Source organism: Sus scrofa, chromosome 6 (assembly GCF_000003025.6).
Source record: "Sus scrofa isolate TJ Tabasco breed Duroc chromosome 6, Sscrofa11.1, whole genome shotgun sequence".
In the NCBI taxonomy this organism is placed as follows: Eukaryota; Metazoa; Chordata; class Mammalia; order Artiodactyla; family Suidae; genus Sus; species Sus scrofa.
The window spans coordinates 159,324,819-159,351,311 of NC_010448.4; the positions used below are offsets into that span (position 1 = coordinate 159,324,819).

Genomic DNA, 26,493 nt, shown 5'->3' on the forward strand with positions numbered 1-26,493 from the left:
AACCCAACAAAACAGCAGGATTAAAAAGGAGGAGAAATGTTATTACCTATAGCCATATTGTTACTACTGCTCTCACTGCTCCCTTGCTCCTTTGCTAAGCTTTCTTAGACTCTCAGGAACAATCATAACGTAGAGAGGAGGAGGGGTACCTGGTTATTTTAAAAACCAGGCACCATATAGCCTTTCAGGAAAAGAACTTCCTTTATTTGGTGTATTGACTTGCTAGGGTTGCCCTAACAAAGTACCACAAACTGGGTGGATTAAAGAGAAGAAATTTATTTCTGCACAGTTCTGGGGGCTGGACTTCTAGTCCAGGATCAAGGTATTGGTAGGGTTGATTGTGTCTGAAGCACTGGCTGTTCCTTGGCTTATAAATGGCCGTCTTCTCCCTTTGTCTTCACATGGTCTGTCCTTTATACCCATCTGTGCTAAAATTTTCTTCTTATAAGAACATCAGTCACATTGGATTAGGGTCAAACCTGATGACCTCATTTTAACTTGATTACCTCTTTAAAGACCCTGTCTCCAAATGCAGTCACATCGTGAGGTACTGAGGGAGAGGACTGCAACACATAGATTTGCGGAGGGGGGGCACAATTCAACCCATAAAAATTAGCATTAACCTCGTTAAGTAGGAGAGGTAAAGGCCCACAATTGCTCTGCAACCTTCTGTAAAAATCTTTCTCATGCAACCTCAAGTCTGTGATTCTCTAAGCAGTGGAGGAATTGGAATTGTGTCCAATAATATGTAGAAAAGGGACAGGGAGGGATGGCCAGATGACCCATAACCTGAATTAATTCATTGAAGTTCCCACTGTGGCTCAGCATAAGGAACCCAACTAGAATCCATGAGGTTGTGGGTTCAATCCCTGGCCTCGATCAGTGGGTTAAGGATCCAGGGTTGCCTTGAGCTGCGATGTAGCTTGCACAGCGGTTCGGATCTGGTGTGACCGTGGCTGCGGCAGAGGCCGGCAGCTGCAGCTCAGATTTGACCCCTAGCCTGGGCTTCATGTGCCCAGAGTGCCGCCATAAAAAGACAAAAAATAAAATCTGTTTTCATTACTTTTAAGTAGTATTTGGCTTTCTTAGGCTTTAACAGGAGTCGCTTTTATTATTTGTGCTTTACAGAAAACACTGGCGTTTAGAGAGCTTGGGCCTTGTCCAAAATGATACATTGGATGGAGTTCCCGTTGTGGTGCAGAGGAAACGAATCCAACTAGGAACCATGAGGTTGCGGGTTCAATCCCTGGCCTCGCTCAATGGGTTAAGGATCTGGCGTTGCTGTGAGCTGAGGTGTAGGTCGAAGACAGGGCTCAGATTCCCCGTTGCTATGGCTGTGGTGTAGGCTGGCAGCTGTAGCTCCAATTCAACCCCTAGCCTGGGAACCTCCATATGCCGCGGATGCCACCCTAAAAAAAATAAACACACACACACACACACACACACACACACACACACACACACACACACACACGACACACTGGAGCTGAACTTTCTCCTACCCAGGTCTTTCGGTCCCTGGGAACCTCCATATGCCGCGGATGCGGCTCTAAAAAAAATAAAGAAACACACACACACACACAAGACACACTGGAGCTGAACTTTCTCCTACCCAGGTCTTCCGGTCTCTGAGACGCACAGAGAGCAGCGCCGGACTTTGGACCCATAGGAGGAGCAGTTTGCAAAGGCCTGGGGCTGATCCTCCAGCTTTCGGCGGGAGAGAAGGTAGTGGAGGGGCCTGGCGGCACCTTCCGGACGGCACCCCGATGCTGCGCACCCTGGCGAGCGCCCTGCGCTGGAGGCCCCTGGAGAAGACTCGCGGCTGCGCCTCTAGCCCTGTGGATGCGGGTCGCGAGATCCAAGTGCGCGCTCTGGAGGGTCTCGACCAAGGTAAGTGCGCGGTCCTGGGACGCGCCGGCCGGGCGGGCAGGCCAGGCGCCTGGCCCTGCTGCCGGGGCGGACCCCTGGCCACTGTGCCCGGTGGGCGCGGGGAGACGGAAACAGGCCGTGGGAAGGCGTTTGAGGACGGGACGCCAAAGCCCCCGCGGCTAAGTCTAGCCCCCCCCAGGTAGGGGACCACCTTAACGGCCGCCCGGAACCTAAAGGTCGTGCGACTCCACGTCAGTGTCCCCTCGGGCCCCTGTGTGGTGGCCAGATAGAGGACTCGCCCCGGGCTGGGATCAGACACGAGGGCGCCCGGCCCCCACACGAGCGGTAAAAGACCTGATTTCCCTCCTGGGCCGAGGGTCCTGGCGAAGCTCCAGGGGCCCGGGGCGGCGGAGCGCAGCCAGCTCTCCGCGCAGGAAGGACAGAGGACGAGTCTCGTCCCTGCGCGCTGGCCCTGCAGCTGCTGGGGGACTTTTGAGTCCAGCTGACTCAGCGTTGGGGCCTGTCACTGGCAGAAAACATTTCGTTGGAGTGTTGTGCTGGAGTTTGTTTCCTTAGTTAGTGGGTCTGAGTTTTTTGTTTGTTTTGTTGTGGGGAGGGGGTTGCACTTTAAAGCGCATTCAGCCACGTTATCCGTTATCACACACCGCAGTCGCCCTCAGGGCAGGGTTCTTCTCTCTCGTCTTTACTTTGTCCCCAGTCCCAACCCTTTCTTCCCTTCCCTGCATTTGATGTAACACTCTTTGTGTCCAAGGAGTTTTAATTTCCACGGAGGGCGTTGTTCCTGACAGCTCATATTTCTTCCTTCCCCCACCCCCGCTTGAGATTAAGCTTTCAAGAGCTGCCTTGCCATAAAAATTGAGTTCCTTGCCCCCTGCTGTCGCATACTATTCCCTAGTGTGCATCCTCCACTTTTGAGGGGCATGTAGGGGCTACCCGTATCCAGGACATCACTTGGTGAGAATTCTCTGGCCAACTGGGATTGCTGGTGTCAGAGAATACCCCTTACTTTCATGCTTAGCTTACTGCCAAACCAGCAAGGGCGCTTGCTTTGAAATAGCTGTAATTTTTCTCGCAACTTTACAGATTAAGAAACCGAGAAACAGGGAGGTTAAGCAGTTTGAACCAAGTCTGATTTCAAAACCTGTGTTCTCAACTATTAGGTCATCACTAATTCTTTTGCTAAGTCAGTGACTCAAAACACAGATTTATACATTACTTTAAATATTATCTCAGGTCATAATCCTTGGAGCTCACTTGGGAACTCTTTCCAAACAGCCAGCATCAGGAAGTTAAGCCTCTGCCCCTGCCAAAGGGCATTTAGAAAGTAGGAGAAAACCCCTGAGGGAAGGAGATAAAGAAACTGAGGAGAAGCAGTGGAGGAGACATCAGGAGGAGACCCACACACAGAACCATCCCCCCACCCCCGAGAGAAACCACAGACTCAGAAGTTCCTCTTGGTGCAGCAGGTTAAGGATCTGGGGTTGCTGCAGCTGTGGTGCAGGTCACAACTGCAGCGCAGGTTCAATCTCTGGCCCAGGAATTTACACATGCCCCTAAGGCAGCCACAAAAATTTTTTTTCAAAAAATGAACAAAAAGAAGCCACAGGTTCTGGAGTTCCTGTCGTGGCGCAGTGGTTAACAAATCCGACCAGGAACCATGAGGCTGCGGGTTTGATCCCTGGCCTCACTCAGTGGGTTAAGGATCCGGTGTTGCTGTGAGCTGCGGTGTAGGTTGCAGACGCGGCTGGGATCCCACGTTGCTGTGGCTCTGGCCTAGGCCAGCGGCTACAGCTCCGGTTAGACCCCCTAGCCTGGGAACCTCCATATGCTGTGGGAGCGGCCCTAGAAAAGGCAAAAAGACAAAAAAAAGTCAGGGACCATAGCTGAGTCCTGTCTCTTTCTCCGGGACCTGGAGCATGGTAATGCAAATCCAACATTGGTCAGGTGAACACATGAGCGAGTGCCAAGGGCCCTGTCTGGCTCCTCAGGGGTCCTGACTTCAAGTTCATACCTCGTGTTGGGTCCCACACTTTCCTCGGCTTCTGTGCATTTCCCTTGCTCACGGTACCCACAAACTCTGGTTAAGCACTTATAAGCACTAGCTCTTTTAATCTTTGTGACAGCCTTTTTAGAAATTCTGTTTACCTAGCAGGAAAGTGAAGGTCAGAGGGATAAAGGAACTTGTCTAAGGCTTTAGAGCTGCTATGTGACTGAGCTGTGACTTCAGCCAAGCCATCTCAGCATTCGGAAAGAGGGAGATGGAGGTGAAAGACGGCAGAGAGTCAGCCAGAGAAAAAGGAAAGACAGACTAGGGAAGCAAAGAGGAGAGGAGGGAGTTTCTGTCAGTCCCAAGACATCCTGGCCATGTTAGTTCACTGTTTTCACATAACAAATTACCGCAACTCTGTTGCTTCAAACAACACAAACTTTTTTTCTTTTTTGGCCACCCTGAGGCATATGGAGTTCCCACGCCAAGGATCAGATCCAAACCACAGATGCAACCCACACCTTGATCCTTAATCCACTGTGCTGGGTGACCCGTGCTGCAGCTGCGACCCATGCCTCGAACCCTGACCCACTGTGCTGGGCAACCTGTGCCGCAGCTGTGACCCATGCCTCGAACCCTGACCCACTGTGCTGAGCGACCCGTGCCGCAGCTGTGACCCATGCCTCGAACCCTGACCCACTGTGCTGGGCGACCCGTGCCGCAGCTGTGACCCATGCCTCGAACCCTGACCCACTGTGCTGGGCGACCCGTGCCGCAGCTGCGACCCATGCCTCGAACCCTGACCCACTGTGCTGGGCGCCCTGTGCTGCAGCTGTGACCTGCACCTGGATCCTTAACCCACTGTACCAGTGATTTAACCCATTGTGCTGGGCTAGGGATTGAACCTTCGTCCCAGCTCCAGAGACACTGTCTGTCCTGTTGCACCACAGTGAGAACCTGAAAATAACACACATTTATTATCTTATAGTGTCTGTGGGTCAGAATTTCAGGTACAACTAGCTGGGCTCTCTGCTTCAGGGTTTTAGAAGATTGCTAACCAGGAGCTGGTGAGGGCTGTGGCCTTATCATCAGCCTGACTGGGGAGACATCTGCTTCCAAGCTCCTCCCATTGTTGAGAGAATTCACCTCCTGTTGTAGGACTGAAGTCCTATTTTCTTGCTGGTGGCCAGGGGACCACTCTCGGCTCCTAGAGGCTGCCCACGGTACCTTGTCGCATGACCCTCTCCATAGGTCCACTAGTTTCTCTAGTGGACAGTAGCCACACAGAGGCTTATCTACATCATCACCTAATCACAAGACTTGACATCTTGTCACCTTTACCAGGTAATTAAACCTAATCTTAGAAGTGATAGTCTCGGTGGGGGAAAAACTGTAATTGTAATGTATACATGTAAGGAAAACCTGACCCCCTTGCTGTACAGTGGGAAAATTAAAAAAAAAAAAAAAAAAAAAAAAAGAAGTGATAGTCTCTTTGTTAGAAGCCATTCAAGGGCCTGCCCACAGTCAAGGGAAGGGGATTATTCAGGGTGTGAACACAGGGCCTATTCTAAGGTCTGTCTCCTGCAGTGACACTGGACCTAAGCTGTCTTCCCCAATGCCTCTGATGTGGTTTCTCTGTATCTACCACAATCTCCCTTCCCCAAAGCTGCAGCATTTTCTCATCTGGAGAGGACCTGGGGGACATCCGAGCTTTTCGGTGGGCCCTCCAGGCCTGCTGGGCTCAAAGATCACTTTGAAGCTTTCTGGGGACGCTAAGGAAGCCTGCGTAGCCTGAATGTTGCAGTTCTCTGTCCTGGACCCCAGTTCTCTATCTACAGCTGGAAACTCTGTCTCTCGAGAGCCTTGAAATTTTCACTGGCCCTTTGCCGAGTCTCAGATCAATTCCCCCCAAGAATGGCATCTTAATAAATCCTTGTTCCACAGACAAAGCTGAGCACCCAGAGATAAAATAGTAAGAGACTTTTTAAAATTTTTTTTGCTTTTTAGGGCCGCACATGAGGCATGTAGAGATTCCCAGGCTAGGGGTCTAATTAGAGCTATAGCTGCCAGCCACAGCTGTGTCAGATCTGAGCCGCGTCTGCAACCTACGCCACTGAGTGAGGCCAGGGATGGAACTCGCAACCTCGTCGTTAATAAGGGACCTTTTAAGGCCAAAGAACTGGTTAGCAATCCTCGAGTCCATCCAGACATTTTACAGGAAGGGGAACGGCCTAAGAAGTGGAAAGATGGATCGTTTCTTTACCTGTGGGTCCAGATGTCAAGCGGGCAGCTGTATATTCGGGTTCAGAGCTCAGAGGAGAGCTGGCCAGGAGTGCAGGGCAGTCCTGGGTGTGCGGGAGGCAAGCAGAGGGAGGTGTGAGGAAGGGGAAGGAGAAGAAGGCTTTGAAATATACAATACAGTGTTGTTAACTATGGTCACCACGCCGTATATTACATTCGTCAAGGCTTGTGTAATATAGATAGTACAGTGAATAAGTGAATTAGGAATTTAAAAATTAGATAGAAGAAAACCTAGAAAAGAAGTGCCAGCATCTTCTGAGAGGAAGGAGGAAGGCCAGGAGAATATCAGGCCACAAGGCAGACACATGTCAGGGAGTTCCCTGGTGGTCTCTCCATTAAGGAACTGGCATTGTCACTGCTGTGGCTCGGGTTCGATCTCTGGCCCAGGATCTTCCACACACCATGGGCATGGCCAAAAAAAAAGAAAAGAAAAGAAAAAGAAGCAGCAGCAGCTTACCTGTTATTAGTGAAAGAACATCACACAGTTAGGGCTAAAGTTACTCTCTTGAAGGTGAGTGTGCTTAAGCCTTTGGATTAGTTCCTAAATTCCTGTGACAGAGAAATGCTGACATGTCCCATGGATGTGCAATCAGTAAATTTCATGCTTCAGAAAAGGCTAATGCCCCAGGCTCCTTAATAAATAACTTCTGAGGGAAAGACAGGCCTGGAGGCAGAAGCTGGAGATTTTAACAAGCTTTTAAAGACACATCGACTTTTTTTAATTAACGAGTCTGAACTATTATGTGTAGGCCTGCACATTTGAGTGATAGACTTGTAAAGAAATGCATCAAAGGGAGTTCCCACTGCGGCACAGTGGAAGTGAATCTGACTAGTATCCGTGAGGAGGCAGGTTCAATCCCCGGTCTCACTGTGTAGGGGATCCAGTATTGCTGTGGCTGTGGCATACATAGACTGGCAGCTGTAGCTCTGATTCGACCCCTAGCCTGGGGACATCCATATGCAAAAAGAAAAAAAAAAAGAAATGCATCAAAGTAATCACTATAAAATCAGGAGGTTGTTACTTGGAGGGGCAGGAGTGAGCAATAAATTAGAGCGCAGGAAGAGTTTCTGGGTGGAATTGTCATAACTCGTTCACCTCGAGAAGAAGTCAGGCTGTGGAGGAGAGAATAATGTGGAGAGAGATGTGAAATTGAAGAAGGGGTGTGTGTGCGTGTGCGTGTGTGTGTGTATCTCACAATAGCGGAAGCGCACAGGAACCACTGTGGCAGTCATTCTTACTGCTCTAGCCCTGTTGCTCCAAGCCCTTCCGCTTATGTGAGGCAGAGAGGGCAAGGGTCGGGAAAACTGAGGCCTCGGTGTGTGAGTCACACGGCTCACCAAGCGCAGAGGCCGTCCCATCCCAGGTCCCAGGCCCAAGGTCTCCCTGTCCCCTGCAGGAATCACTGAGATTCTGATGAACAGACCGAGCGCCCGAAATGCCCTGGGGAATGTCTTTGTCAGCCAGGTGAGAAAGGGCGGCACCAGGGTGGGCAGGGGCTGGGCTAGGACCTATCCAACGGGATCTCCTCCGCAGCTGCTGGAAGCCCTGGCCCAGCTGCGGGAGGACCGGCACGTGCGCGTCCTCATCTTCAGAAGTGGAGTGAAGGGTGTATTCTGCGCAGGTGGGTTTGTTTCCTCTTCTGCCCCCACCCTGGGGCTCAGCAGGGTTCCCACCAGCCTGCAGGGTGTTGGGATGGGGGGGTCAGCTCTAGCATCTAGCTCATTAGTCCCATTTTACAGACGTGAGCTGAGTCAGAGGTAAAATTCCTTGCCTGGGTTTACGCCACTAGTAAAAATTCAGTTTGCACTTGGCCTCTCTGACCCCCATTCTTGTTCTTTCTGTTTCGCTACACTGTTCTGATACCTCATTGGGGAAGTGAGGAACTGAGTGCAAAGACATTCACAAAGCCTGTGCCCAAGGTGGGACCCTGTGCCCGTGTCCACCTACAAGATCTCAGTTTCTGTCAACCCTTGTTGTGGGGACCTGCGTTTGGTCTCAACAGGGCAAGCACCCATACGGCATTTCAAAAATGAGAAATGCTGCGCCCAGGCCCACAGCGAGAAGCAAATGAATGGAGAGCTGAGCTGAGCCAAGAACCAACTCTGGGGGAGCCGTGCAGGGGACTGGCAAGGCGGGAAGAGGAGCTGTGCAGGGGGCTGGCAAGGTGGGAAGAGGCTGCGGAGGGCCAGGATGGGAGGTGCATGACGCTTAGGAGTTTTCAAGGAGATGCAGCTCCGTTCCCAGGTCTCAGCTGTCCAGATGGGCGTGGCCAGTTCAGGGTCCGCCCGCGCCCGGTTCTCTGGCTGAGGCCCCCATCTTACCCTGGCCTCTTCCTCTGGCTCCATCTCTGTCTGACCTCTTTTATCATGGTCACTTCACGCCCCTGTCAGCCCCACTCCTCACTGCCCCAGATAAGGTCGGGAAAGTGGGGGCTGGAGGAGGTCTGGATCTGCCTTGGACATGCTCTGGAATCCTAGGGGCTAGTTCCTGTCCCTCTCTGGGCCTCAGTTTCCCCATCTGTCACCAAGGGGCCAGAACTGATCAAAGACTTCAAGGGCTCTCCCACTGACTTTTGCATCGTCTAGACTCCCAGGGCTGTACTCAGCCCTCACCCTGCCTGAGGCCCCTGCCCTCTGGCCTGTGATGACCCCTCCGTTGTCACTCCTCTCACCAAGGTGCCTGCTCACCTCCATGCCACTGTACCCTGCACTCACTTCTCCTCTTACTTGACCTCTCAGCTTCCTTTTTTTCTTTTTTTTTTTTTTTGCTTTTGTAAAAATTTTATTTTTGCCTTTGGGCCTCACCTGCAGCATACAGAGGTTCCCAGGCTAGGGGTCTAATTGGAGCTACAGCTGCCAGCCTACGCCAGAGCCACAGCAACATGGGATCCGAGCTGTGTCTTCCACCTACACCACAGCTCACAGCAATGCCAGATCCTTAACCCACTGAGCGAGGCCAGGGATCGAACCTGCATCCTCATAGGTACTAGTTAGGTTCGTTACGGCTGAGCAACGATGAGAACTCCTCAACCCCTTCTTTAATCAATTATACAGTGACATGTGTCAATTATGTCTCAATAAAACGGGGAACAATTTTTTAAAATTATTCTTTTATGTTTTTCGGAGTTCCCATCGTGGCGCAGTGGTTAACGAATCCGACTAGGAACCATGAGGTTGCGGGTTCGGTCCCTGCCCTTGCTCAGTGGGTTAACGATCCGGCGTTGCTGTGAGCTGTGGTGTAGGTTGCAGACGCGGCTCGGATCCTGCGTTGCTGTGCCTCTGGCGTAGGCTGGTGGCTACAGCTCCGATTAGACCCCTAGCCTGGGAACCTCCATATGCCGTGGGAGCAGCCCAAGAAATAGCAACAACAACAACAACAACAACAAAAGACGAAAAGACAAAAGACAAAAATAAATAAATAAATAAAATTATTCTTTTATGTTTTTGGATTGTAAATATATACATTACACAAAATTTACATTTTAGCCGTTTTTAAGTGTAAAATTCAGTGGCATTAAGTACATTCACAAGGTTATTCAACAATTACTACTGTCCACTTGCAGAAAAATTTCATCATCTCAAATTCTGTACCCAACGAGCAATTTCGCCCCATTCCCCCAACCTGGAACCTCTGTTCTGTTCTATCTTTATGAATTTGCCTATTCTAGGTACCTCATACAAGTGGAATCATAAATTCGTCCTTTTGTATCTGGCTTAGTTCACTTAGCATAGTGTCCTTCATGTTCATTCGTGCTGTGGCATATTGCAGAATTTCCTTCATTTAAAAAAATGAATAATATTCCATTACATGTACATTCCACATTTTGTTTACCCATCGGTTGATGGGCCTGGATTGTTTCCACCTTTTGGCTGTTGTGAATAATGCTGCTGTGAACACTGGTGTGCAGATGTCTGTCTGGGTCCTTGCTTTCAGTTCTTTGGAGTACGTACGTACTTAGGAGTAGAATTGCTGAGCATACAGTAATCCTAAATTTCACTTTTTGAGGAGCCACCAAAATGTTTTTTGCAGCAGCTGCATAATTTTACATTGGCACCACCAATGCATGAGGGTTCTCCCCACCCAGGACAACACTTGTTTTTTGTTTTTGTTTGTTGTTGTTTATAACCCCCTTGTGGTGGTTTCTTTTTGCATTTCCCTAAGGACTAATGTTGAGCTCTTTGCATGTGCTGACTGGCTTATCTTTGGAGAAATGACTGTTCTGAGTCCTTTGTCCTTCGTGGGGTTTGTTTTTAGTTGTCAGGGGTCTTTTCCACGGGTTGTCTTTTCACCCTCTTGATAGTGTCCTTTGATGCATAAAAGTTTTTAATTTTGATGAAACCTAGTTGATCTTCTCGTTGTTGCCCCTCTCCTCTTTTGACCTCCCCTCCCCTTTCCCTCCCTGGCTTCCTTGACCATGTTTTTCTGGTGTTTCTCCTTCCTCTCTGGCTGCTTCCCTTCAGGTTTCCTTTTGCTGGATCCTTTGACAGCCTGGGATTCAGTACTGAGTCTTTGCCATCAACCTATCACCATCTGCAGGTGCAGACCTGAAGGAGCGGGAGCAGATGAGTGAGGCGGAGGTGGGGGTCTTTGTCCAGCGGCTCCGAGGCCTGATGAATGAGATTGGTGAGGGTCCTGGAATGGGGAGGAGGAGGGCGTTCAGGTTCTCTCTGATCCCCGACCCACCCCACCTGCCAGCCTCTACTCCAAAGAGAGGGCAGTTTTTGTGGGGATCTCTGAGGAGAGATAGATGACTCTGTGAGGAGGGGGAGCACAAGGAATTCCATGAGGGGGAGGGTGGCAAGAGGCTCAGAAGGCCTTTCTCCCAGAGGGAGCCCTGGCTTCTCAGCCCTTGTGCCCTGCTAGTCCTGACCCCCGACCCCTGTGCTCTCAGGGTCAAGCCTGGCTATGCCAGAGGAATCAACTTTTACCAAGCATGCTTTCAGGCTTTGACGATTACTGTTCTTTTTGCCTGGTATATCCCTCCTTGGCCATCTGATCTTTTTATTCGATCTTTAAGACCACCAGTGCCTCCTCCTCCAGGAAGCCACCCCTGACCCATCCTCCAAGTTTCCTTTTTCAGAGCACTGATCATCACTGGCTATTTACAGGTCTGCCTTCCTCATGCCTGAATCAATTTTGTGTTCCCAGCACCCTGCATGGTGCCTGGCACACAGAGATGAAAAGGGAGAGCAAAAAGGCTAGTTCCAGGGAGGCCAGCAGGAGAGTGGGCCTGAGCAGGGCTCATCCTGCCCACCTCCCCACTCCCGTTCCCCAGCTGACCCCATAGCTTTCCCTAGGGGCGAAACTGACTTCTAAGATAACTTGGCTGATGGAGTTCTCTTGTGGTACAGGGGGTTAAGGGTCCAACATTATCACTGCAGTGACTAGGGTCACTGCTGTAGCATGGATTCAGTCCTTGGCCCTGGAACTTCCATATGCTGGGGGCACTGCCAAAAAAAAAAAAAAAATAGATGACCTGTCTGAGGTACCATGTAAGGTCCCCAAATCTAGGACCAGTGAAACCCTCTGTCCCCTTAGGTCCTGTCCTGGTCCCGCCAGGGCCTTGCAGGCTAAGCCCTTCTTCATCTCCACAGCAGCCTTCCCTGCGCCCACCATCGCAGCTATGGATGGGTTTGCCTTGGGCGGAGGCCTGGAACTTGCCCTGGCCTGTGACCTCCGAGTGGCAGGTACCGGACAGGGGGAGAGGTGCGGTGGGGTGGGGAGGGAAGAGTAGAACAGGCTCATTCTGGGGATTCTGCCATCAGCCACTGCTCTTGGCTTTCCAACCAACCCAGAACTAAAGGCAACGTGGGGGTAGGGAGTTCAGGCAGATGGTTCCCCTCCCAGCTCAGCCACAGACTGCTGTAGTAGCCGCCCCTTCTTGGAGGCAGCTGCTCTCATCTCAGGAATGTTCCCACCAACCTCTGCAAAAAGAGCAGAGAGGGCGGGGCTGAGGACAAAGATTACCTGTTCAATGCTTTTTTTTTTTTTTTTTTTTTTTTTTTGCCTTTTAGGGCTGCACATGCAGCATGTGGAAGTTTCCAGGGTAGGGATCAAACTGGAGCTGCAGCTGCTGGCCACGGCGACAACCACAGCCACATGGGATCTGAGCCAGTCTGTGACCTACACCACAGCTCACAGCAGGGGCAGATCCTTAGCCCACTGAGCGAGGCCAGGAATGAACCCGCAGCCTCATGGATACTGGTCAGGCTTGTTCCCGCTGAGTCAAAAGGGAACTCGGTGTTCAACCTTGCAGTCCTGTCCGTGCCAGCTCTATCTAACATGTTATATAAACCGAGGGCACAGTCTTTCATCTGCCCAGCCAAGCGCAAACCTTCCTGGGCAGCAGCACTGCCCTTGGGTTTATCAGTGGCAAAGGTTTGTGTTACTTGTTCAGAGAAACTAAGCTTTGGAGTGGAGGAAAGGGTAAATGATCACTTTTTAACCTTACCAACTTGGTGGCTGGGCCTGTCCTTCTTCGAAGCAATCGGAACAAGTCTGAGTGCCTTCATGGTGCTATTCTTACCCTTACTCCTTTCTCTTAGCACCCATGGAATAATTTTTTTTTTCTTTTTTGCTTTTTAGGGCTGCACCCATGGCATATGTAAGTTCCCGGGCTAGCATTCAAATCAAAACCACAGCTGCTAGCCTACGACACAGCCACAGCAACACAGGATCTGAGCTGTGTCTGTAACCTACACCACAGCTCTTGGCAACACCAGATCCTTAACCCACTGAGCAAGGTCAGGGATTGAACCCACATCCTCATGGATCCTAGTTGGGTTCATTAACTGAGCCGTGAAGGGAACTCCAAGAACATTTTTTTTTATAATTATGTAACTCCAAGAGTTCCCCTGAAGCTTAGTGGGTTAAGAATCTGGCACTGTCACTGCCTGCAGCTAGGGTTGGTGCTGTGGTATGGCTTTGATCCCTGACCCGGGAACTCCTGAATGCTGCAGGTGCAGCCAAAAAAAAAAATTTTTTTAAGTGTAAAGGGAGTGTTTATCTACATGATGCATAGCAAAGAGAAGGCATCAAACTACCAGGCCAGGTCATAGCCCCAACTCTGCTTCTGGCGTGCCCATGTTTATTAGGTCAACTAACTGGCGGGGTTGGGAGCTAGGAGCAAGGCCATAACTGTACCCCCCCACCCTACCTGCATGCATGGTTCAGATGGCCTGTACTGAGGGAATTCAGGAGAAGGCTTGGGGTGGGGCGCTCAGGGAGGGCTTCTCAGAGGAAGCAGAACTTGGAAGGAGGATGTGGAACAGAAATTTCAGGCTGATGAAAGCTGAGAAGAGTAACTGTTGAGAGCAGGAGTCGCAGACATTTGGGAACAGACCTGAGCTAAGGATGCAGGAGACAGAGAATTCATTAACTTACAAATAGGTGTTGGGCACCTTCTAGGAACCCTCTCCTAATTCCAAGCACCATTACCTCATCTGAGCCTTAGCAGCCATCTGAAGCAGGAAGAGAGGGGTAATTGTCTTTTTCCCACTGCTGAGGCTCGGAAAGCATAAGAGACTTGCCTGGTGAGTCAGGGAGGCCGGATGAGGGCCTGGCCTCCTGTCTTCCAAGCGAGGGCTCTTCCAAAGGCAGTGTCTGGAAGAGTTCGGCTGTGGCCACACCATCAGGGAACTGGCTTATCAGAGGGGTAAGCAGAGCCTGCAGGTGCTGTCTCCTCTCCTTGGGGACTGGCGCTGGAAGGTAGGGTAGAGTTTCACTCTGTTCTGTTTAAGCAGCTTCCTCGGCTGTCATGGGGCTGATCGAGACCACCCGAGGGCTCCTCCCGGGAGCAGGTAACCATCCATCCTTCCCCTCAACCTGTTCAACTCTACTCTGTCCAGCATAATCCCTGGCTCTCTTCTTTTGCCCTGTGTCCTGGGCTCTGCCCTGCCACCCTAACTCACTCCCCCAAGAGGTCTTGGCTGACTTGCAGGCTGGGCTTCCTCGGGGCTTCCACTTCCCATGCAGATTCACCACCCCTGCTCCACCCTGACAGGGGGCACTCAGAGGCTGCCTCGATGCCTGGGCGTGGCCCTGGCGAAGGAGCTCATCTTCACAGGCCGACGACTGAGTGGGATGCAGGCCCAGGCTCTGGGGCTGGTGAACCATGCTGTGGCCCAGAACGAGGAGGGCAACGCCGCCTACCACCGGGCTCTAGCACTGGCCCAGGAGATCCTGCCCCAGGTGTGGTGGCAGCCGGGCACAGGATGCCCGTGCCATAGGGGTGCACGTGGAGGGTGGAGGGCGCTGGGGGCAGGGGGGTCTCATGGGGCCGCAGAAGATTCATTTACTTCCGCCCCCATCCCCGTTCCTGTCATGGCTCAGCGGAAACAAATCAGACTAATATCCATGAGGACTCGAGTTCAATCCCCGGCCTCACTGAGTGAAGGATCTGGGGTTGCCGTGAGCTGTGGTATAGGTCACAGACACAGACGCGTTGCTGTGGCTGTGGTGTAGGCTGGCAGCTGCAGCTCCGATTCGACCCCTAGCCTGGGAACCTCCATATGCCGTGGGCACGGGCCTAAAAAGCAAAAAAAAAAAAAAAAAAAAAAAAATTAAAGAAAGTGACTGAAATACCATAAGGAAAGACAATAACTTGCATTTTGGCATTTATTTTGCATAATTCAGAATAAAATATAAAAACAAGTATTTTATTCTAAAGAGCACAAAACATACCAATTTTTGAAAAACTAAATGTTTAATGCATTCCAAATATAAAAATTATAAACATGTAAAACAAAATATAAGCCTATAAAAATGTTAACCATATTTTATCATTTTAATATTAGTAACAGATAAAAGTATATGAATTAATCATAAAAATTATTTTATTTTGGAAAAAATTCTCTCTTGAATAATCCCGCCTCTTACCTTTGAGATCTCCTTTGAGGGCAGGGGCTGTAAACTTTAAAAAACTGATGATAGGAGTTCCCGTCGTGGCGCAGTGGTTAACGAATCCGACTAGGAACCATGAGGTTGCGGGTTCGGTCCCTGCCCTTGCTCAGTGGGTTAACGATCCGGCGTTGCCGTGAGCTGTGGTGTAGGTTGCAGACGCGGCTCGGATCCCATGTTGCTGTGGCTCTGGCGTAGGCCGGTGGCTACAGCTCCAATTCAACCCCTAGCCTGGGAACCTCCATATGCCGCGGGAGCGGCCCAAGAAATAGCAACAACAACAACAACAACAACAACAAAAAAAAGACAAAAGACAAAAAAAAAAAAACAAAAAACTGATGATAATGAGTTTGGTTTAAAAGGAAGTATTTGTTTTGTCTTCATTCTTTTTAGTTCCATCACATATAAATGGAGAGTCTGATGCTGTTATTAATTTTAATGCTGTGATGTTTCTGTTACACTTGGTCAGAAAGTCTCTGAACTAATACAAAACTCTGAGTGACTCAGGGTAGCAGCTGATTACGCTTCCACAGAGGGGGCCTATCAGCAAAACTTGCAAACCAGAGGGCTTGTCTTTTTGCATAAATTAAAAATCTTGGTCTTTGAGCTTAACCTCAAGATGATTCGGACTTCAGATTTTTTAGTATATTGACATAATGGATTCCACTCATTACTAGTATTTCAGCATTTAAAAGTAGCTTTGTATACCAAAACACCAGCACACCAAAAACTAGTACTACAATTACTAATGCTGGAAAATTCTGATGCAACCTGCAAAACAGATCTTCAACTTCCAGCTGTTATTGGCTATTAGCCAAAAATGAGAGAGTTCCTGGGACAGGGTGGGTACAAGGGATAGTGTGGCAGATGGCTGCCTTCTAGTGGACAAACGACCAGGACCAGAGAGTCAAATGGTTCCAGAGATTAGAGCCCAGAAGCCCATAAACACAACTGCAACTAACACTCAGATTTTCCCCTTAAATAGTATATATACTTTACCCTTTGAATACGGATTTGGCTGTTTCCCACTTGAACATAAAGGAATAGAACACACTGTGGCCAGTGTGACTCACTGTTCACATTTCCAAATAACATGTAATTACCCATCGTACCTCTAAGAATTCATAATTATACATGCATACACACAGTGGACCCTTGAACAACAAAGATTTGAACTGTGCAGGTTCACTTATACCTGGATTTTTTTCCACTGAATATATACTGCAGCACTGCGGGATCTGAGATTGGCTGAATTCATGGATGCAGAACTCTGCATAGGGATGACTGGCTGTGAAGTTATATGTGGATTTTCCACTGCATGGATGGTTGGTACCCCTAACCCCCAGGAAGTTCAAGGGTCAGCCATATATGAGCACGCACACACAGAAACATAAACGTGTTTGCAACGCATACACATCTATGTAGTTTTTAATTTTTATAAGAACTCAGTAGTTAAATAAAAGTAGTGCATATTCATGGCAAGCAAATCAAGTAAAACAGAAGAAGAAGGACAAAGTAAAAATCAAAAGGTGACCTTCTTTACCTGGGGCTGTCTAGGTTCAAACTGAAAGTCCCATGACCTGATGACTCTTCAGTTACTGGCAAACTGGGACAGTAGGTCACCAAAACAGCTCTCGCAGTTCCCCAATCCCTCTCCCCAGAGATGACCACTGTTAACAGTTTGCATATTCTTGCAGAAATTTTCATTGCATATATAAGAATATAAATTATGCACATATTCTCACATAAATAACTCCTTTTAGGATGGTTTAGGGACAAGGAACACACTTTTAGAGGCTAATCCAGTTCTAACAGACATTTTAAAAACATGAAAGAAAAATATGCATAGGAGGAGTTCCCGTCGTGGCACAGCGGAAATGAATCGGACTAGGAATCTTGAGGTTGTGGGTTTGATCCCTGGCCTCGCTCAGTGGGTTAAGGATCCGGCGTTGCCTTGAGCTGCGGTGTAGGTTGCAGACGCAGCTTGGCTCCCACATTGCTGTGGCTGTGGTGTAGGCCGGCAGCAACAGCTCTGATTAGACCCCTAGCCTGGGAACCTCCATATGCCGCAGGTGCAGCCCTCAAAAGACCAAAAAAAAAAAAAAAAAAAAAAAAAAAAATGAGCATAGGAGTTCTGTTGTGGCGCAGTAGGTTAAGGATCTGGTGTTGTCACTGTAGCAGCTGCTGCTGTGGTGTGGGCTGGATCTCTGGCCTGGGACTTTGCATAAGGGCACTGCCAGAAAAAAAAAAAAAAAAAAAGCATAAAAAATAATTCAACAGTTTGGAAGAGTATAAAACAAAAAGTGAAATTCTCCATTCTCTTGACCCTTCTCCCCAAAGGCACATCGTATCAACACCTTCTACCCAAATGGGTTAACGGACACATTAGTAGGCACCTTTCTTTTCTTCTTAGAGTTTCCCACTTCAGCATACACTTAACCTTTTTTTTTTTTAATTTTATTTTTTATTTTTTTTTTATTTTGGCCATGCCCATGGCATGTGGAAGTTCCCAGGTCAGGGTCTGAACCCATGTCACAGAAGTGACCCAAGCAGCTGCAGTGAGAGCACTGGATCCTTAACCTGCTGCACCTCAAGAGAATTTCAACCACATTCTTTTAAACAACAGCACACCTTTTCATGGTTTGGATGTGCTATCATTTAACCAGTACTCTAACAAGATGCTGCTTGTATCTTTATGCTCCTGCAAAATAGCCAGAGTTAAATAACTTTGTACATCTTAGTGTATTCCTGGAAGTGTGTCTGTAGGGTAGATGGAGTTGCAGCATGAAAGAACATGTGCATCTAATTTGCCAGTTCTTGTCAAACTGCCTTTTCGAAGCATGGTGCCAATTTACTCTATCAGTTATGTATGTAAACACCTGTCTCCTAAATCTCAGCAATAATGGGCATTACTAACATTTTATAATTTAGCTAGAGTGAGGTGAAAAGGAGCACATCAATGTTGTGATTTAAGAGTAAAGCTGAGCACACCTTGTGTTTTCTTTTCTATGAACTGCATTTTCTTTCTTTCTTTTTTCTTTTTTTTTTTTTGTCTTTTTGCCATTTCTAGGGCTGCTTCTGCAGCCTATGGAGGTTCCCAGGCTAGGGGTCTAATCGGAGCTGTAGCTGCCAGCCTACGCCAGAGCCACAGCAACGCGGGATCGGAGCTGCGTCTGCGACCTACACCACAGCTCACGGCAACGCCAGATCCTTAACCCACTGACCAGGGACGGAACCCGCAACCTCATGGTTCCTAGTTGGATTTGTTAACCAATGAACCACAATGGGAACTCATTAACTGCCTTTTCATACCACTCTAAATGTTAAAAAAATTATGCCAAACAAGGTTTTACTGTATAGCACTGAACTATATTCAATATCCTGAGATAAATCATAGTGGAAAATAATGTATAAAAATTCTGTACAAAAAAATTGTACCAGCTTTTTGTTAAGGAAATTCTTTTGTCAGAAGTATCACAAATATATTTTGCCAGTTTTTGACTTTTGCCTTTTATTTGTGGTGTTTTTCCCAGTATGAAGTTCTTCATTTTTAGGTAGCATTTATGGCTTCTATGCTAACAGATTTTAAAATCATTCTTTTTCTGATAGTCCCCACTGGGGTAAAACTTGCTTGCTGCGGAGGCTTGCGTTTGTTGACAGAGTAGAAGGGAGCGGTAGTGGGAAAGGTGACTGGGCATGGGATCCAAGCGTCACCACTGCTAATGCAGCCGAGTGCTTCACCATCCTGAGCCTCACTTAAGCATGGCACCACCTAGAAGGGTGGCACGTCTGCGGTGGAAAAGTGTTTGGAAAATGGAGCAGGTTGTGTATGTCAGAGGGATGGATTAAATGACGAGAACCCCAGATGGTCAGGATTGGAAGGGTCAAGAATCGGGTAGGCTTCCTTCATTATAGAAAAGGATTATCAACTGAGAAGTAGTAGGTACGAACACGATGGAAACGTAACTGCCAGTAGAATAGTTAGAATCCCACCCAGACCTCTTCCCCCACTGTGGAGCTCTATGTCTGACTAAACACCGATCCCCGCCTCAACCAAGCCTTTTCTTTCCCCTAGGCTCCCATTGCTGTGCGGCTGGGCAAACTAGCTATTGACCGAGGAATAGAGGTGAGAGGGCTCTGGGTCGGACCTTGGGCCCACCGAAATCAGCGGGGTGGCTGGAAGGTGGTGCTTTCACGGCACACAGACAGCACAGCTGGAAAGAACTCAGGAACTGGACTCTTCTAACGGACTTCGAGTCTGACCTCCTTGTTTGTACCTGAGTTTCATCTATCTACAAAACGAAGTTTGGCCAGGTGACATTCCAAGTTACACTTTATCCTCATCTCTCTCCCTTGGAGAGAGAAGGAAATTGAAGTTCAGAAAGGGTAAACAACTTATCTGGATCACAGAGCAAGGGAGTAACAAGAACCCAGGTGTGCATGGCTCCCAAGTCCATGTTCTTGGGTTCGTGCTGGTGGTCAGCTAACACTTCCTCTCGGACAGGGCTCTGGGGGTGCCCTGGCTACAGCTGACCCATCCCTAGACTTACTCGACTCACTGATCACACACTGAACCTAGACTAGAACTGGGACACAGACAAGAGTCAACTACGGTCACTGCCCCAAAGTGGGGAGGTGGGCAGACAGACACAAGTCACTAAGAAAAAAGGTCAGGGGAACCAAGCAGACACCCTGGAGAGGTTAGAGCTACACTGTCCATGTGGCCAGGGCGATGGCATTGGCTAACGTGGGGTGGAGAACATTTTCTAGAGTTGGGGTTTCGGATAGAGGACAATGCTAGAACAAGGAGAAAAAGTGAAGAAAACCACAGAGGTATATAAGAAAGCAACTCAACTGAGTAGGAGCAAGAGGTGAGTGAAACACAGCATAGAGGTTAGGAACATAGGCTCTGGTGCTGAGACTTGCTTTCCCACATCCCTGAGACACATCACGTCACCTCTCTACGCTTCAGATTTCTCAGCTGAATAGTAGGGACAGTAAGCCTTGTGGTGGAAAGTGAGTTTACACACATACATGGTACTTCTCTTACAACAGTGCTTGTAAGTGGTAGTAACAGCAAGCACTAGGCTGCAGAGGTTGGGAAGTTGCCAGGGGCCAAGTCATAAAGGCCCAAGACCTTAGTCTTCAGGGCAATGCAGAGCCCACCAAGTTCACTAACAGGGATGACAGGGAGCACGGTGAAGCAGCTAGATGGGAAGAAGAAACACTGGCTGTACAGGCACAGCCCAGCCCACCCTCCTCAGCTCTACGGGCTACGTGAAATCCTCCCCGGTGTTCTCAGGGCCTCCATTCATCCCAGCAATTTCACCACTGTTGTGGTGTCCCCTCTCTAGGTGGGAGATTCCTATCATAACATCACTGCTCACATGGGCTGGCACAGAGTAAGCCTCAGTAATTTGCTGGAGGAATCCATGAAACAGAGAGTGGTATGGGCAGGAGGGCAGGCTGGCCCCCGGTGCAGATGGAGGTGGGCAAGGTCAAGCTGATCCAAGCACCACTTCTTTCTTACAGGTGGACATTGCATCAGGGATGGCCATTGAAGGGATATGCTATGCCCAGGTACGTGGCTGCAGCCAGTCCTGCATGTTTGCAAGCAGAGGCTGGAAGAGGGAGCAGGCTGGAGGTAGTGTGTACTGCATGACCAATCTAATAGGCTCATCTCTTCCCTAAGAGTCAGTGCCACTCTTTCCTGCAGTTAGCCTGGGCTGGTCCCAGGGGAGCCACACTCCTCCTGTCTGGGCCTTTCCTCAGCCATCTAATGGTGGTACATCCTGCCCTGTTTTGGTGTCCAGAGACTTACAGAGGTACTCTCGACAGAGAAGAATCTCTGGACCACTGGCTGCCGTAGGGGCTGGGCTGAAGTGGGATGTCAGGGCCTCGGACATAGCCTGTGTGTTCGATGGTATAAAAGCAGTAAACCTAGGGCTCACCTACTTAGACCAGGACTCCTGGGTGAGTCAAAAATACTCATCTCCAGGTTAACAAATGATGAACTTGCAGGCTTTGGTGTGAACCAGCTACACACTAAGATTCAAAGCCAGATTTCTTTCTTTCTTTCTTTCTTTCTAGGGCCACACTTGCCACATGTGGAGGTTTCCAGGCTAGGGGTCCAATCAGAGCTGCAGCTGCAGGCCAACGCCACAGCCACAGCAATGCGGGGTCTGAGCCGCATCTGCGACCTACACCACAGCTCACAGCAACGCCAGATCCTAACAGACTGAGCGAGGCCAGGGATCAAACCCGCAACCTCATGCTTCCTAGTCAGATTCGTTTCTGTTGCGACACGACGAGAGCTCCCAAAGCCAGATTTCTTAATGCAAAGTCTAATTTTTCTTCTTTTCAGAGTAGCCTCACTTCAGACTGTTGCAGGACACTGTGAACTCTCTGGAGGTGTGCAGCCATGTGCAAACAGAGGCTAGTGTGACATCATCAGATGCTAGAGGCAGCCTGCCATCCCTAGGAATCGAGCAGCCCCCAAGGCCCATACCTTTGTGTGGCCCAACACCAGAGTCCAGAGGCAGTGGAAAGACTTGGATTCTGGCTTTATCATGGGTTGAATAAGCTTGAGCCAGTCTCTATTGGACGCTGGCCCTGCTCCCCCCAAACTAATATTCTGTATGTTGTTTCAGAACATCCCGACCCGAGATCGCCTGGAAGGCATGGCAGCCTTCAGGGAGAAGCGGACCCCCAAATTTGTTGGTGAATGACTCCCACTTAACCTTACGCATGGGAGATGCATGCCTTACAGGGAAGAACCCAGAAGGACAAATCTGCAGCACAACTGCCCTCGTCATTTCATTTCTTTGGGCTCCAGTTTCCTCACAAGGATGAGGATGGATATAAAATGAGTGGCCTGATGCCTGGAACTAAGGTGCTTACCATGCCACCCACTGCTAACGTCATTATCCTTCACCCAGCTAGATAATCACTACAGTACAGTCTGCTTTGAATACCTCTGACAGAACTATAAACTAAGGGTAAAAGAGGCCCCTTTATATTGCTGGCACTGAAGCCTGACCTCTGCATCTCAGTTACCAGGTGCTCACCTGAGATGCCAAGAAGCTGTCAGACGCCCCTCCCCTCTGCAGCTGCCCTGTTCGTTCCTTCTCCTTTTGTGCAACGGAGATGAAACGGAAATCCTGATAGGGTTGAATAGGCCCATCTCTCTGCCAGTTTCTCTTTTGTGTGCCTTGCTTTCCTCGTCTATAATGAAACTATTGTAAGGATTACAAATAATAATAAAATGCTTCATGTTCGATTAATGTGGATCATTATTAATGTACACTGGTCTTGTAAGAACCAGATGAAATCACTGCTGTGAAAACCTTTTGTAAATTGTAGGGTGGCAGGGAAATTTTGATGGCCATATTCATAGCTTTCAGGAGCACTGAGTAAGCAACAGTTGACTCTGACGGAGAGAATGGAGGGTCAGGAAACGGGCAGGTAACACTGGAGTTGAAGGGTGAAGGACTAATAGGCATCTGAGGCAAAGAGAAGGCTGAGGGGAAGAGCATGAGCAAAGGTGAGCAAGACGACACACTTAGAACAGAGGGGGCTGACATGCACATTGCACACTGGTCTCCATGCCCTCCCCTCCTGAACCAGGGTAGGGGAAGAGACAGCCTTGTGGTCACTCTTGAACTGGTCTGAGCTTCCTGAGCCTATGCCTGGCCGCGCTTAGAAGTCACGAAGCCACAGGCACGGACACACGCCAACAACATTGTTGATTTGCTGCTAAATACAAATGTTCCCCAAAGTTGTGCTCACTTCCTGGAAGGGAGCATAACACAGAAGAGCCCAGGTCTTAGAATTGACACCAACCACATGAGCAGTAACCACCATACTAAACCTCCTCTTTCTCAACTGTCAAATGGGGAAAATACAACTTAGCGATCGCAGAGGAACGCTGTGAAGGAGGCAAAACTTGGAGAGGTGCCTCGTGCAGAACTGGACCCCAACAGGCACCAGTTCTCAGCCACCCTCCTCACATCAGCCTAAGCTAGTATCTGGTAACGGCAGGTTCTGAAGTATGGAACCCAGGTCAGTAAACTAAGACAGCCTTTTAAATCATGCAGAAGAATGAATGAAAGAAAATGCTGCGTAGTTTCAGGACTGTAAAAGGAAGAACATTTTAAGTTCCTGCTTCCACTGGTGAGCAACAGTTTGCAATATGGTTTAGAATAACAATGAGCCTCATTTGCTTCCAAAAGATAGTATACAGCATTCCATTCAAGAGTCTGGCCAGCTAAGAGCACAAAAATCTAGTCCTAAAATAGGCTACTAACTCAAAAAAAGAATCTATTTCTTTAAAAAACTTAAATTAATACAGATGGATGACAGCACATGTTTTGTGAGTTGTGAATAATACAGCAAGAAGGATTTCATAGTCTTTCATAGAGAAGATTTGCAGGGTACACAAACAAAAGCTTCTGATAGTTTTATATTGTTGTTGATAGGCAGGCTCTCAGAAAAGCCCATATTATTCTCATTGCTGTGTTAGATAAGAGCACTTCTTTAAATCTTTGGCAAAGTCATCATGCTACTTAAAATTTTGAGGGATAGAGATTTCCAACCCTCTTATACACTATTCTCAGTCCTAATTTTGACCAGTCCCCACCAACACACCCAGTTGCACACAATTGTCTAACTCAGTCTAATGTGTAGAGCTGGAGGAAAAAGGTCAAAAGGAGAATATCCAAAATCATAAAAATATGTTTCTCTTCTCTCCATCTAACAAAGTAGATACCTTGGTATCAACTTTTTTTTTTCCCCCTCCACAGAGGTTCTGCCTTCCAACATTTATAAGCATATTGTTTCCAGAACTTTTTCATGTACTTCTTTTTCAGTGGCTTCATATAGCCAGAAATAACTCAGGATATTCTTTCAAACATGAAATTTAATATAAATATCAAGTCTCCTTATAGGTCTTTCTTTTCCCCCTCCCTCTGACGAACACTCCAAGTTAAGAAACTGGCCAGGGTTAGAGAAGAGTAAGTGGCAGAGCTGTTCCAACACAAGCTCACAGGTCTTCTCACAGAGTCCAGGGCTTGATTATTTAAAACTGGTGAAAGGGTATTCTCAGGATGATTCCAACTTGATTAGGGATTATGACTATCATACAAACTCAACCTTCTTGTAACTCAAAAGAAAGGCCAATGAAGCAGCAACTCAAACTCCGATGACAACTAGTTTCAATTCAATTCAACATTCAACTGCCTATAGGGCAGAAGACCTAACACTGAGGAGCAGAGCACCTCTGAGGCCCTAAGGTTCAGAAGGGCATTCAACACAGAGGGGGTCTCTGATAATTCATGAAATGCATTCTGAAGTCATCCAGAATGGAGGCTGCCATCTGCTGTGCCTGGGGGTCTGCCTCACTGTGCTCCTGGATGTCACACAGAAGCTGCAGTCCTTCTTCTTCCACTAACAGTTTGCAGTATTTGCCAGCTGAAAGAAAATCAGGCAAAGAAACTTGATGGATAAGTTGGCGTTTTAAACGTTCCCAAATTACAACATTCGCCATTTTGAGGAAAGAATACAAATGCACATTTACACGGACTTAACACATGAAATGTGTCAATTCAGAAGAAATACGTCAATAACGCTTGGCTTGTGTAGTGAGATAAGGGATGATTATTTTACTATGTTTACTTCCAGAAACCTCTATGCTGCAATGTCTCTGATCCTAGCTAAACAGATAAGAATTTTTTTTTTTTCCTTTTTTAGGGCCGCATCTGTGGCACATTGAAGTTCCCAGGCTAGGGGTCCAACAGGAGCTACAGCTGCCAGCCTACATCACAGCCACAGCAACGCCAGATCTGAGCTGAGTCTGCGACCTACACCACAGCTCACAGCAACACAAGATCCTTAACCCACTGAGAGAGGCCAGGGATCGAACCCACGAACTCATGGATACTAGTCAGGTTGTTTAACACTGAGCCATGATAAGAACTCCCCAAACTTCTTTTATTACAAAAATAATACAAATTTCAGGTGTAGGCAACATGCTGAGCTGAATAACCTGAAAACATCAGGTGCTAGATAAATACAATTGAAAATATTTAAAATGCGTAACTGAGTCTACAAGGTAAAGGCACTATCCAGGAGTCAAAGAACAAAAAGCACATAAAGTTCATGTAACCTAAGCTATAACCATCCTACAGATGATAAAGTGGGAAGGAAAGGGAATGTCAGTTTCAGTTATCTTGTAATTTAAGGTTTTTCCTTGTTTTCTTTTTTGTCTTTTCTAGGGCGGCACCCATAGCATATGGAGGTTCCCAGGCTATGGGTCGAATTAGAGCTGTAGCTGCCAGCCTACACCACAGCCACAGCAATGCCAGATCCAAGCCTTGTCTGTGACCTACACCATAGCTCATGGCAACACTGGATCCTTAACCCACTGAGCAAGGCCAGTGATCAAACCCACAACCTCATGATTCCTAGTTGGATTCTTTACCCACTGAGCCATGAAGGGAACTCCATAATTTAAGTCTTAACGTAGGAAGTTATAAGGAGAATGAGCATAAAAAGTTGGCTCCTCAGTTAGATAAGATGAGGAAATAAGACAATGAATCGTTTTTATCTTGGCCTGGGCTCCTGGGGAAAAGTCTTTCCTGAGAATTTATAACCAGAGTCCCAAGTTGGTATAGACTTTGAATTTACATGCCCCTCAATATTCTGGGAATTCTTGAGCTAATAAATTAATACAAGAATTAATCCAATCCCAGTGAAACCTCTAGAACACTTGACAGAAGCAAAAATAAAACAGTACTGAAGGAGTATGTCTACAACTCAGTCTGAAAAGGATTCTCTTAATCAGTCCAAGAGCCAATTAGACAGAGAGAAATGATGATCCAAAAACCAATCTAAGACAATTACCAAGGATGCAGTAAAAAGAAACAGACATGGAAACAAAATATGTAGGACAGATAAAGAAACGGTATTAAGATACTTCTAATAGACTACAAGAAAGGAATAGAATAGATGGAGGTTAATACTTTAAAAGAAAACAGCTAAGGAGCTCTCATCATGGTGCAGAGGAAACGAATCCAACTAGGAACCATGAGGTTGTGGGTTCAATCCCTGGTCTTGCTCAGTGGGTTATGGATCCAGTGTTGCTGTAAGCTGTGGTGGAGGCTGGCAGCTGTAGGGTTGGTTGACCCAATTAAACCCCTAGCCTAGGAACCTCCATATGCCACGGGTACGGCCCTAAAAAGTAAAAAAAGGCTAAAAATTTTCATCAATTTTGTAAGGCATAACCATGATCTGAAATTCAGAGGCCATAAGAAAATACGGAAATGCAAAAATACTGAATAAAATTAAGGCAATAAAGGGGGAAAATATTTGTAAGAGTTCCTTCAAATTAAAAAGATCAAGAAATAGTAGATAAAAAGTG

At 47.9% G+C, this 26,493-nt stretch overlaps 2 protein-coding genes across 21 annotated transcripts in view; one reads left to right on the top strand and one right to left on the bottom strand.

Moving 5' to 3' along the window:
- Positions 1,328 to 22,360, top strand: ECHDC2 (enoyl-CoA hydratase domain containing 2). 19 transcript variants are annotated; one of them, XM_021096618.1, is made up of 11 exons: positions 1,480 to 1,890; positions 7,576 to 7,643; positions 7,713 to 7,800; positions 10,716 to 10,802; positions 11,774 to 11,866; positions 13,922 to 13,978; positions 14,154 to 14,369; positions 16,305 to 16,402; positions 19,153 to 19,203; positions 20,610 to 20,657; positions 21,728 to 22,353. In XM_021096618.1, exons 1-11 carry the CDS (start codon positions 1,767 to 1,769, stop codon positions 21,803 to 21,805), a joined length of 1,008 nt encoding a protein of 335 aa, XP_020952277.1. In that variant the 5' UTR covers positions 1,480 to 1,766; the 3' UTR covers positions 21,806 to 22,353. The 19 variants fall into 19 exon arrangements, 13 of the variants coding, with proteins under 13 accessions (XP_020952281.1, XP_020952284.1, XP_020952277.1 ...); XM_021096619.1 differs by having other exon boundaries at positions 1,488 to 1,890; positions 11,777 to 11,866; positions 13,919 to 13,978; XM_021096620.1 differs by having other exon boundaries at positions 1,492 to 1,890; positions 11,777 to 11,866.
- ZYG11A (zyg-11 family member A, cell cycle regulator) overlaps positions 22,434 to 26,493 on the bottom strand; it is a 49,852-nt gene continuing 45,792 nt past the window's right edge. The window contains exon 12 of one of the 2 annotated variants that reach the window (XM_005665415.2): positions 22,434 to 24,545. In XM_005665415.2, the coding sequence (XP_005665472.2) occupies positions 24,382 to 24,545 (164 nt within the window). In that variant the 3' untranslated portion in view covers positions 22,434 to 24,381. The remainder of the gene's footprint in view (positions 24,546 to 26,493) is intronic. The other variant, XM_021096615.1, reaches the window with a different exon arrangement.